This window comes from Saccoglossus kowalevskii, chromosome 20, assembly GCF_978046115.1.
Source record: "Saccoglossus kowalevskii chromosome 20, keSacKowa6.1, whole genome shotgun sequence".
In the NCBI taxonomy this organism is placed as follows: Eukaryota; Metazoa; Hemichordata; class Enteropneusta; family Harrimaniidae; genus Saccoglossus; species Saccoglossus kowalevskii.
In genome coordinates, this window is record NC_140660.1 from 873071 (window position 1) to 886032 (window position 12962).

Genomic DNA, 12962 nt, shown 5'->3' on the forward strand with positions numbered 1-12962 from the left:
CATATTTGAGTGACATATACATTCAAAGCAGATCATGACCGAAATGCACCTGCATATGTACAACACATTGTGCTAAATCTGAACAAAATCCATCCATGCATGACTGAGATCCGGTTCTGGAATTGTGAAAATACGTGATTTTGATGCATTTTCGGCCTTAAAATGGCCATCATTCCGCTATTGTTAAGCAGATCATGAAACAAATGCACATATCTATTTGTGACATGATGTACCATGTGTGTGTGAAGTTTTAACTTGATCAATCCAGACATGTCTTGGATAAGGATCCAGAACTGAATTCTTTAACAAAATGGCCGTCAGTCGGCCATTTCGAACTTGATCCGAAAAAAAAAGACGTGCATCAAGGTCCTATTATGTTTAATGTATGTACCAAATTTGAACAAAATCCATCCATGCATAACTGAGATACGGGTCCAGAATGGTGAAAATGTGCGATTTCAATGCATTTTCGGCCTTAAAGCGGCCCCTATTTGGCTATCGTTAATGAGATCATGAAACAAATGCACATACATATTTGTGACATGATGTACCTTGTGTGTGTGAAGTTTGAACTTGATCAATCCAGACATGTCTCGGATACGGATCCAGAACTGAATTCTTTAAAACAAAATGGCCGCCAGTCGGCTATTTCGAACTTGATCCGAAAAAAAAAATGACGTGCATCAAGGTCCTATTATGTTTAATGTATGTACCAAATTTGAATGAAATCTGTCCATGCATAACTGAGATCCGGGTCCGGAATGGTGAAAATGTGCGATTTCAATGCATTTTCGGCCTTAAAGCAGTCGCCATTTGGCTATCGTTAATGAGATCATGAAACAAATGCACATACATATTTGTGACATGATGTACCTTGTGTGTGTGAAGTTTGAACTCGATCAATCCAAGCATGTCTCAGATACGGATCCAGAACTGAATTCTTTAAAACAAAATGGCCGCCAGTCGGCCATTTCGAACCCGATCCAAAAAAAAAAATGACGTGCATCAAGGTCCTATTATGTTTAATGTATGTACCAAATTTGAACAAAATCCGTCCATGCATAACTGAGATCCGGGTCCGGAATGGTGAAAATGTGCGATTTTGATGCATTTTCGGCCTTAAAATGGCCGCTATTCGGCTATCGTTAATCGGATCATGAAAAAAATGCATGTGCATATGTCCCATATAATGTGTGATGTATGAGTGAAGTTTGAACTTAATCGGTCCATGCATGTTCGAGATACAGGTGATCACGGACGCACGAACGGACGCACACAGGGCAAAACATAAGTCCCCGTTTTCGGACTGCGTCCGAACGGGGACTAATAAACATTTGACTATTTATAATGGGCTTTGCATCATGTATTTTATTATACTGCTTAGTGACATACTGTAATTAATGATTTTATTGGTGTTGCTAAGGATACATGTAGTTGAATAATGTTTAATATTGAAATTAATAATTTTCCAATATACATGTAGATAAATTATATTATAGAACAAATGAATAACTCATTCTCAACAATGAAATAAAAAATTATTACTAACGCATTGCAATACAACTAATTAAAATTAAAAGAAATTGCAATATTAAATATTTGATCAGTAACACTTCTCAGAGGCATATTTCGCAGTGTTATTTACGAAAATATTAGTTCACAATTTTATAAATTGGCTTGGCAATTACCACCACCAATTAGATATATTGTTAATATATTTTAAAACATAAAGATATACTAACAAATATGAAATATATAACCTGGACGAATGAAATCAATATTTTCCCTATCCGTGTAACTTCATGTGACAATTCTAATAAATAAGATTTAAAGTTCACAACTGGCGATTTACCAATATTAGGGAATGTCAACATGTCCATGTTTGGCTGCAGGATTTCGTAAACAAATATTGTATTCACTAACATTTATTTTGTAGTTACATTTTATGTATACCATAGGGTCCATAGTATCTTTACTTACTGATTTGACTACATTGTGTATTTGACATTTTCTATCACTGTATTCTCTAGTAGAATCATTGGAATTATTTGTAAACATAAGATTGTAATGTGTAATAATATACTGTGTGTTGCTCGCCGTGTTTACCGAATGTAACTTAGAATATAGTATAATAAAGTGCGAAAAAAGGAATCTCATGAATTCTTGTTACCTCAACTTGGAAACAGTGTGATTTTAGTATGTATATAGGGTATCTATTTTAAGTCTCTGCATTTGAGAAGAGGTGTAAGTTCACAAAAATAAGTACGTGTTTAGAGGGTTTTTTAAAAAGCTATACTTCAGCATGGATACCATGAGTACCTCCATGTGTTATGATGCTATTTACAGACTCCCATATTGACTGTTTGCCCCTGATTGTTTACTGGTACTTACTTACTTACTTACTTACTTGTCAGTATCTGATTTATATGCAACCCAGATAATGTCAGAATAGTAAAAAAAAAAGAGTCTAAAAGTCAGTTGCCCGTGCCAGGAGAGCCACATAATCAATACAATCTGTCAGTCGTTGCTGTCCACAGCAGCGATATGAATCCCGGCCAGCAATCGAATCATCAATATTTATGATTTGTGCAACAAATGTATTTGATCAGTGGCCTGAAAGTGATGTTGTCATGTTCAAGAGTTTGTTTTTATGTACAATGTCTTGAACATTCAACAATGAGTTGAACAGAAAGTCATGCTTGGAGAGAGTACAGGAAATGTTTCAGTAACTTAATTGTTATGCATATCAAAATCCTTTGTTGGAACAGAAAATGTCATTTATTCACTAATAAACAATGTTGCCATGTTTCTAGGCATACAGCAAATTGGAAACAAAAAAAATCGTCCGATCCTTTGCCTTTCGAACGAAAAAAGGTCAAGGCCAAAAATAGGATAGGTTATTTTTTAGAGGCACTCGGGGAACCAAAATTTGGGGCGTGAATCACTCCGCGACAAAAATCAGTGAAACCTGTAATAACCACAGTGAGAGACTATTTACCTCGACGATAGCTAAGGTAATTGAGACCCAATCGATATTTGCAAGATTCCCGAAAACACTGTGACCAGTAACCAAAACGACCCTAACAGTTGTGAATTGTTATGGAGAACAAGAATTCATTCTTATTATAGACTCCCTGGAACAATTCTTTATGGTGTAATTCATTCTGGGGAAACAGAAAAGTCAAGGATAACAAGTCATTGTCAATGACACGTCCCCGTTCCGTTCATATTTGAGTGACATATACATTCAAAGCAGATCATGACCGAAATTTCAGACCACTTTCAGTGGTCTGATCCGAAATGCACCTGCATATGTACAACACATTGTATGATGTGTGTGAAGTGTGGTTGATCAGCTTATATGCAACAATATGGATGTTGAACTGCATTCAGTAAAAACAAAATAGCCACCAGTCAGCCATTTTCAACACAATCCAAAAAAAAATTTAAACTAAATTTGCCCACGCATGACTAAGATTCAGCTCCGGTATGGTGAAAATGTGCAATTTTGGTAAATTTTTGACCTTAAAAGGACTGGCCCAAATGCACAGACATATGTATGATATAATGTATGATGTGTATGTGAAGTTTGAACTTGATCTGTCCAGGCATGTCCGAGATATGGATCCAGAACTGAATTCTTTAAAACAAAATGGCCGCCAGTCGGCCATTTCGAACTTGATCCGGGAAAAAAAATGACGTGCATCAAGGTCCTATTATGTTTAATGTATGTACCAAATTTGAACAAAATCCGTCCATGCATAACTGAGATCCGGGTCCGGAATGGTGAAAATGTGCGATTTCAATGCATTTTCGGCCTTAAAGCGGCCGCCATTTGGCTATCGTTAATGAGATCATGAAACAAATGCACATACATATTTGTGACATGATGTACCTTGTGTGTGTGAAGTTTGAACTCGATCAATCCAGGCATGTCTCAGATACGGATCCAGAACTGAATTCTTTAAAACAAAATGGCCGCCAGTCGGCCATTTCAAACCCGATCCAAAAAAAAAAATGACATGCATCAAGGTCCTATTATGTTTTATGTATGTACCAAATTTGAACAAAATCCGTCCATGCATAACTGAGATCCAGGTCCGGAATGGTGAAAATGTGCGATTTTGATGCATTTTCGGCCTTAAAATGGCCGCTATTCGGCTATCGTTAATCGGATCATGAAAAAAATGCATGTGCATATGTCCCATATTATGTGTGATGTATGAGTGAAGTTTGAACTTAATCGGCCCATGCATGTTCGAGATACAGGTGATCACGGACGCACGGATGCACGGACGCACACAGGGCAAACCATAAGTCCCCGTTTTCGGACTACGTCCGAACGGGGACTAATTAAAAACACTGTTATGCTAATCAGCTTTTTCGGCGTTAGCTACATGAATTTGAACTAAAACGTTATCGACAAGACTCAGAAGACGACAGTGACAGCCACCAAAACCTAATTGAAGGCAAATAAACATGTGAAGCAAAAAACACTGTTTCGAGTCATAGTGTAAAATAAAGGAAGAAACCATTGTCGACTTTTGAGGGGAAAGGAAATCTGTTGATTTGAGGGTGTCACAATAAGCAAGGGAGCAAATCGTTTTTACGATAAGATTACCTAATGCTTTTAGGTTCATGTGCTGCAAGTAACAGAGCACATACCTAAGCGGCCGTCCCACAGCAAATAATTAAGCCAAGGCATTTGTTGTTTTTTATCCGTGTTGAAATCGCGAAACTATCCATTTTTACACAAACTGGGAAGTTCGAATTACTAAACGAAGTACAGGACGACAAAGCTGAAATATCCAAGAACCAGCACATACCAAAAGTGAATATTCAGGGTGTATTTTAAGTCTAATCAGAATTTGTTACTACTCTAAGGTAGTAACAAAGCTGTATTGCCTGAATGGTTGCCATGGTGATGACCTTTGAGGGTACAGTCAGCCAATGATAGCTGTGGATTCTTGTTACTTTAAAGCAAACTTGACAGATGTCAAAAAATTATCCAAATTAGAAGAGAGAATTTACACCCAGGTTATGTGCATTGCTATAGCATGTGAATAACAAATACACGACACGATAAATACAAATCCTCAAAATAAATAAAGCAAAAACATACAAAACTACTCAAAATTCATAATTTTTTTTTTACAATACTAGATTATTAAAAACATTAGTTCACTCATTTTAACCATACAAATGTCAAATCATAGTAAACATGTACTGTGCATGTGACTTGAACTGATGTTCGTGTATGCAACTCAAACCAATGCTCACGTACGATACCTTGCAAAAATTGTTTTTACAGAAATTTGGAGGCGGGTTTTTTTTTTTGCTAAACAATCAACCTGGGCTTAAATTTTCCTGGGTTCATCAATTTGTCAACAGAGGGGGCTGTTCAGTGGAAAAATAGGTGAAAAAAAATCTGCTTGCAATTTTGGTGGTGGCACTGACCGGAAACATAATTTTTTTTCCTAGGCCTCAGTCTACCTTTGTACCGCACTGAAGCCAAAATACCGTACTCGACCGCGTTATCGCCCATGCCCGGGCATGCGCCCACCCCCCACTTTTGCGCAATTTTTATATTTGGGGTCACATTCGGCAAAGCGCCCACCCCTTCAAAATGCAACTAATTTAAAACTTGGTCTTGCGTAACGAATTTTGGTAATCGTTTTTTATATGATACAGCGTGGATATCGACCGTTGTGAACATGTTGTGAATGCGTATAACACGGTAACCGTGCGTAAACTACGCTTCGTCAATGAACTGTTAATACAAGTAAAATGCGGTAAATATTTCATGCCATATACAGTTTACCTCTCAAAAATGGCTAGTTACTAGTTTTTTGGAAAAACTATGTCGTTTATTCGCTGAAATCAATTCTAACAGATCGTACTTCGACATCGATAATTCACTTCCGCATTGCGTTACCGGAAAGTCTTCGGGAATTTCCGAAGAATTGCGTCAGTACAACGCAGCATTGTGATTGGTTAATAACAAACTTGACCCATTAAGGTCAAAGGACGCCGCTGCAGGTGAAATCTGTAAATGCATCATGGCGGAAAGTGATTTTGTTCGGGAGTTTGCGTACGATCCAACACCTTCTTCAGTGGAGATAATATGACAATTTTGACTTCGACTGTGTTCCTACAGACCCAAATGTTTTTAATTTCGTAAATTCTGGCGGTACGTAATTAATATTGTAATAAAATGTGCATATTTTTTGTGATCATTTCTGTTTCTTCATTGTGAAAATCAATGACGACTCAACTAATTTCGTAATTTGATTTCCCTCAAAGACGTAACCTGTCACTTGAATCAAATTTCATTTGCACTGTTTTTCGAGGGGGGTGCTCGGGTAAGCGCCCACCCCTAAAAAATCGTGATTTTCTGAGTTGAGGCCCCTGGGCGCTAACGCAGATCGAGTACGGTAGATGTAACTATGGCAACATATATAATGGTATACATGTAACTATGGCAACATATATAATGGTATACATGTAACTATGGCAACATATATAATGGGTTCTTACCTTGAGAGCACCACACAGTTCCACAGTTGTTGCATCTTCCACCACAACACATCGGAATGTATCTGTTTGGAACAAATCCTTCAAAACTGGCCCATGTTTCTCATTGACAATACCTGCAGTAATAAATATACTATCTAGTCAGCTGACAGTTGTGCGATGAGGTCAGCTGATTGTCACATGATGAGGTCAGCTGACAGTTGTGTGACGAGATCAGCTGACAGTCTTGTGATGAGGTCAGCTGACAGCCGTGTGATGAGGTCAGCTGACAGTTGTGTGATGAGATCAGCTGACAGTCGTGTGATGAGGTCAGCGAATGAATATCAAAAAAAAATAAACACATTTCTGCTTGGAATTTTTTTCGCTTAAGGAATGATTCATTGAAAATAAAATCCAGGGAATATACCGTTGTTTCTATATTTAACAATCAACTCAATTTTCATACAAAATACCGTCAAATTAATTCCTCGAACATAAAGTATTTTACAGTACATGCTTTGACAAAAAAACAAAGATAACAAATTTGTCACAAGACTTTCTATCGCAAATCTCACTTGACGTCTCTTTATAAAATTAGCATATTTGACGGGAGATAACCTGGCGTAAGCTTTTTTTAATGCCAGATACAAAACCTCTCTTCTGTAAAATTAGCATATTTGGTGAGAGATAATCATTTAGCACAAGTTATTATCTCCACCAAATATGCTAATGAGGTTTTGTTTACGATACCAAATTCCCAAGTGTTACATTAACATTTTCGACAATAATAATTTGCAATAGTACTTGTACTAGGTTTTCATGTTTTGATCATACACCCACAATCACTATAAACATTGCTCACTGTTGTGTGATCTTTATTCACTTAGATATTTAACACCAGTTTATTCAGTTTTGGGGCAGGATCACAGGTCTTATAGTACCAGATATAACCCCTTGCTTGAGCCAATCAGATGGATAGATTCAGAATAAACATGTCAAAATATTGTAAAATATTAAGTCATGTGATATTTACAGTCATGTGATATTTACAGTCATGTGATATTAACAGTCATGTGATATTAACAGTCATGTGATATTTACAGTCATGTGATATTTACAGTCATGTGACATACTCACCAATGGTTGCTTCACAGAAGTTTCCAGATGCCACTTCCGGTGCTAGATTTGCACCCATCAAGACATTGCAGTCAATATCCAGTGACGAGTGAACCAAATGTGAAATCAACTGTAAGCCTTTATCCTTGATATTCAGACCCTAGAAAATTATAATAGAAATAAATTGAGTCGCGTAATTTGAACAGCAAGATTGACAAACATATAACCAAAGCTCATCTCCAACCCTGTCTGATAAATGGTACAAGAAACGCCCAAAATGCAATATTTGTAAAACACACACAGAAATTAACCCACAAGCTGTGCTGTCACCATGTCTTAGAAACTGATACAATGGTTGTAATAGAAACTGACACAATGGTTGCCATAGAAACGAATGTTATGGTTGTCATGGAAACTATTCCAAATATTTATCTACCACCAGCAGTATTAACCAAACTCCAAGATTGAAGTTAGTCGTTAACACCTTCACAGGTCGTTGACCCCTTCACAGGTCATTAACACCTTCACAGGTCATTGACCCATAACAATTTGAATACCCAAATATTGCGTGTTTAAATGTCTGAGAAGAATGTACAATGTCTGAGTGAAGTCTGTTCAGATTCTCAGCAACCTAGATGTCTATATCATGCTGAGTGAATATAACTGCAACTCCAAAGAATCTCTTTAACATGGGCACCAGAGGGCGAAACGGAACGTTGGAAGACCAAAAGGTAATTGGAGAAGAACTGTGGAAAAGTAAAGAAATCAATGGGATATAAGACTTTGGCAGCGGCAGAAGTAGCGGCTTAAAAACAGAGAAGCATGGAGGAGAGATGCTGGCCCTATTCTCCACCAGAAGACAAGAAATAGTGGATATTCCGCTTACTGCGAGGTCCCGCAAGAAACCCTGACAATGGTTTTCAGCCACGTGACACAGGTCAAGCTTTGGTTCAAAATGGTGTCCTTGCATAACGTTTTGCGTTGTTAGTTGTCCTTATTTCCACGCTTGGAATCCGTTTGTTTTATCGTTCTTTTTATGTTTATATGATGGATGATGTTGACAAACACAGTGCCACGGCCCAAAAGCCTTTTACGTAAATTTGGTGTTTCAAAATCGAATTCTACACCCCTTGCAGTGGCTGGTATTGGGTCTAAATGTCGGAACATTGCCTCCAATAAAGTGCATGCTCAGCTAAGCGCCTATTCCTTTCAAAATGCTTTATTTTGACTGTCTAATCATAAAACTTGGTCTTTGATCATTACTTAACGAATACTGGTAATAACGACCACCATGAATATTTCGTGATTGCGTAGACCACGGTAACCGTGCCATATTCAGTTTACCTATCAAATATTGCTAGTTACCAATTTTTGAAAAAATCATGCATTTTATTCGCTGAAATCAATTCCAACAGATCGTACTTCGACATTGATGATTCACTTTCGCACTGCGTTACGAGAAAGTCTTTGGTAATTTCCAAAGAATTATAGCATTCTGGTTAATCACAGACTTGACCTATTAGGTCAAATCGTGCAAGAATATGTCATGGCAAAAAGGGGTGCTATGGTATGCGTGAGGACAGTGGTCGAGTACTGTAAGTGTCTTGTGCGACGAGGTGGTATTTCAAAGTCATCGGCACGAGAACAGGCATAGATCCACCAATCACATTTCTCAGGTTGTGTTTTTGGTTTTAGGAAACGTGTAAAAACCCACCATTCGTGTAATCCTTTAGATAAATCAAGAATCACTCTTGCATTCACCATAAGAGTGTTTTTGTACAGTCGATATTGTTGTGTGAACGGAATACAGCGTAGTGAACAATGGCGCTACCACCGTCTCTAGGGAAAAGCTTGATCTGTGTCATGTGATCACAACTGGTTGCTAAGGACATAAAGCTTGGCCACGTAAGATCTCGCAGTGAGTGGAATATGGCTATTTAAACCAACAACTAGTGTAGAGTATATTACACGAATGTCTTAATGTTTTAAGCAAATGTTAAAAAGTTGAATCAACTAGAATTTTAGAAAAATATTTCGAGGAACTATTCTGCGAACGTTATCAAATGCGACAGCACAACATTACGGTCAAAATAAAAAGTATGAAAATGTTGAACATACATTAATGTTCTTGTTAAGATACTTGTAGTGTTTGTCGTTGTTGTCGATGTTGTGATGTTTTCTTTTGTTTTCATGTAGCATCTTTATATACTGCATGATTTCAATAGGGCTAGGTCCACACTGCACCTGATGTAGGCCAATTAAAAACAGTGTTATATAATCAACATGGATAAAGTGCCATGGTACAGCCAATCACATATTGCATTACATAGTGCAACCAATCACAGAATGTTTCAGAGTGCAGACTACACTATAATATAATGCAGCCAACTACATAATGCTTCAAGACCCCTTAACTTATTAGTTATTATGCAAACTTCAAGACCCCTCAACTTATTAGTCATTATGCAAACTTCAAGACCCCTTAACTTATTAGTCATTATGCAAACTTCAAGACCCCTTAACTTATTAGTCATTATGCAAACTTCAAGACCCTTTAACTTATTAATCATTATGCAAACTTCAAGTCTTCTTTAACTTACCGTACTTCCCTGATCATAAGCCCCTCCATTAGTATAAGCTCACCACTCTATTTTTAGAGATTTAACAAGTTGATGGCATCTACGATTATAAGCCAACAGTGTTTCTACCGGGCGTCAACGACATTCACTAAAATATGCGTAATAACCATGATTGGTATGGTGATTCCTGCTTTTACAAGAAAACTTGCATTAATTTCAGAGAGCACAACATGGTTTGGACCTTTTCTATTCTTTTATTTACTAAAGAATAATTCTGATGTTGCAGTACTGAATTAATTCATATTTATTTTAGCAGCTTTCGAAACTCCAAAACTGTGATCATCAAGTTGTGAAACCTGGTTATTGGACATTGTTTTACCGAGATATCGTGAATGGGGTCATATGAAAATTTGTGCTTACAACTCTTTCTAAGGGATTTGGATTATTACACGATCTAAATCCAACGTTAAGTCTATAAACGTTCCATTGTTTTTAGTGCCAAACCCCTTTGTTAAGTACGACAACAAATATTTTGTTGATGTTTGTGAGCTCTTGTGTGATTGGTCAATGCATGGACAGCTCTTCCAATTCTGTGTTTTACTCCCTCTCAATTTGGGTCCTGTTTAACTCCGGGGTTACGTCCGAACACCACTCTCTTGACTGCTGATCTGTGTTGAAAATAATCCTTTGTTGTTGCGGTGTACGCAAGACGATGAAGAACTTATATTTTTAACATCATTTCACCTATTAAAAATTCACCCCTAGACATGATAATTTCAGTTCAATAGTAAAAATTCGTTCTCAAATATCCAAATAATCACAACCTCATCGAAATCCATTTTATATTCTTACCCACAAGCCACACCCAGGCCATTCATCAAAACGAGTCGTCTCTGACCCATGCCGAGGACTTCCTGTTTGTAATGCAACATGATAAATCAGACTACCGTAAAAACTCGATTAATTCGCGGTCTCTATTAGTTCGCGCACCCATTTTATTTTATTTTCGAACGCTAATTTTTAAATGTATCCTTTTAATTCGCGGCGTTCAAAAACATGTTTAAAATTGTATCCTATTAATTCGAGCGCCAGAACAAAGTGGATAACTCAGAATATATTGCATGAACATTAAAAATATACATGGTGTCGCCGCAATCGCAGATGATCTCCGTCATCACAGCCTTTCAGTTAGCAAGCAGTTTAGGTTCGGTCATTCCCCCACGACACTACAGATGTTGGGCAAGATTATTACTTAGTTGATAAATATCCATCGGTCAGCACATCGATTACGAATTTTCGTGATGGAAAGCTTGGTACATGGCTTTTTCGTCGCTGGTCCACAGAGTTGCATCCCGGGGTTGCATCGACCATGTGTCCGCCATTATTCTATTACGTCATTTAAGTTAACCGCCATATGGTGCGTAAATTGACACTGTTGATTGGTCGGACGATTGACCTCGTGTCACATTTCATTATACCGGATTCGGGAAAAAACACAGAGTTAAGCGGTCATGTACCTTCTATAAATCTAACCTTGCACTCATAATCTTGTACTGACGTGTTTTATGTCCAAGAAAGACGTTCCCTTTCATTTAACCCCCAGTTAACTCTTCGCGTCCATGGTATTTGTGAGAGTTGAAAGATTCTTTGAACAAATGAACTATATTGATTTGTGTCAAGCTGGGTGGCCCGAATTTAAATATCAGTGCATGAACTCTAGATGTCATTGCCCAATGCCGCACGTAATTCAAACACGTGGTTATTAGAGTTCAGTCGACATGTACGTGAATAATGCGATCGAAGTCTGCTACCCAGAGTTTATTATATTATAGTAAAATTTAATTTGACGTATGGTATGTTTATGTTTGCGTAATTATTACGAATGCAACGCATTATCAAGTCGGTGATATTGAAATATTCACAGACCTAATACCCCGGGTCAGTGCCCTAACAATAGTTAAAAAAAACTAATTATCATGAAAGCAATACATTACGAAGTTGAAATATTCAGAGCTGGTACAATATTGTAAACAAATTTGCGTAATTAGAAAAGCAGTGCACTAAGTAAACAACGTTGATATATTCAAGCCAGTACAGAGGTGCATACAAGTTGCGTAATTACAGTACCTTTAGATATAATTAATAACAATTTTACTAGTTTGACGCGCGGACACGAAAGAAAAAGGTTGCTAAGGTAACGCGCCAGTTCAGTGCGTGACTTGGGGTCAGACTTGGGGTCAAACTTCGGTCAACACACACTTGATGTCAGCATCGCCGCGCAACAAGTTTCACTAAAGTACTTGAAGTTCAATTGCGTCCCAAAATGATGTCGCTGATCACTCAGTTGTCGCAGCGTGTGTTGTGTCATGTCCATGATGCACCCCGTTTTGACTTTGGCCTGCTTTTCCTTCTTGTTCACGTAAAATGCGACCTCTCACCAATGTATTAAAACACTTTGAATTTATACTTTGCATGATTATATTTGGTCAACGCGAAACATTATTTTTTCTAAACATTTTCTGAGACCAATTTTATCAACGCAGAGTTATTTTTCCAGACAAGATGGGCTTCGTAATATCTGCCATAACATCGCCCGGGCGATGCCTAGAAAAATAAAAAAAGGCAGTGCAGCTAGACGGCTACTTTGTAGCCACGTGTTCATTGTTTGTTTGTGTACAGAGTGACCTTTGCCATTTTTCACTGTTTCATTTCAAGTGTAACATGGTGTGTGGTCCTTGACGCAGTGCGTGTTCT

At 37.6% G+C, this 12962-nt stretch overlaps 1 protein-coding gene across 3 annotated transcripts in view; it reads right to left on the reverse strand.

The window, feature by feature from the left end:
- Positions 1–12962, reverse strand: part of LOC102807099 (glycerol-3-phosphate dehydrogenase [NAD(+)], cytoplasmic-like) — a 91004-nt gene that overhangs the window by 46317 nt on the left and 31725 nt on the right. For 2 of the 3 annotated variants that reach the window (XM_085494587.1, XM_085494588.1), the window contains exons 4-6: positions 9748–9873; positions 7651–7789; positions 6538–6650 (exon numbers count right to left, since the gene is read on the reverse strand). In XM_085494587.1, coding sequence (XP_085350713.1) covers positions 6538–6650; positions 7651–7789; positions 9748–9873 — 378 coding nt within the window. The remainder of the gene's footprint in view (positions 1–6537; positions 6651–7650; positions 7790–9747; positions 9874–12962) is intronic. The other variant, XM_085494589.1, reaches the window with a different exon arrangement.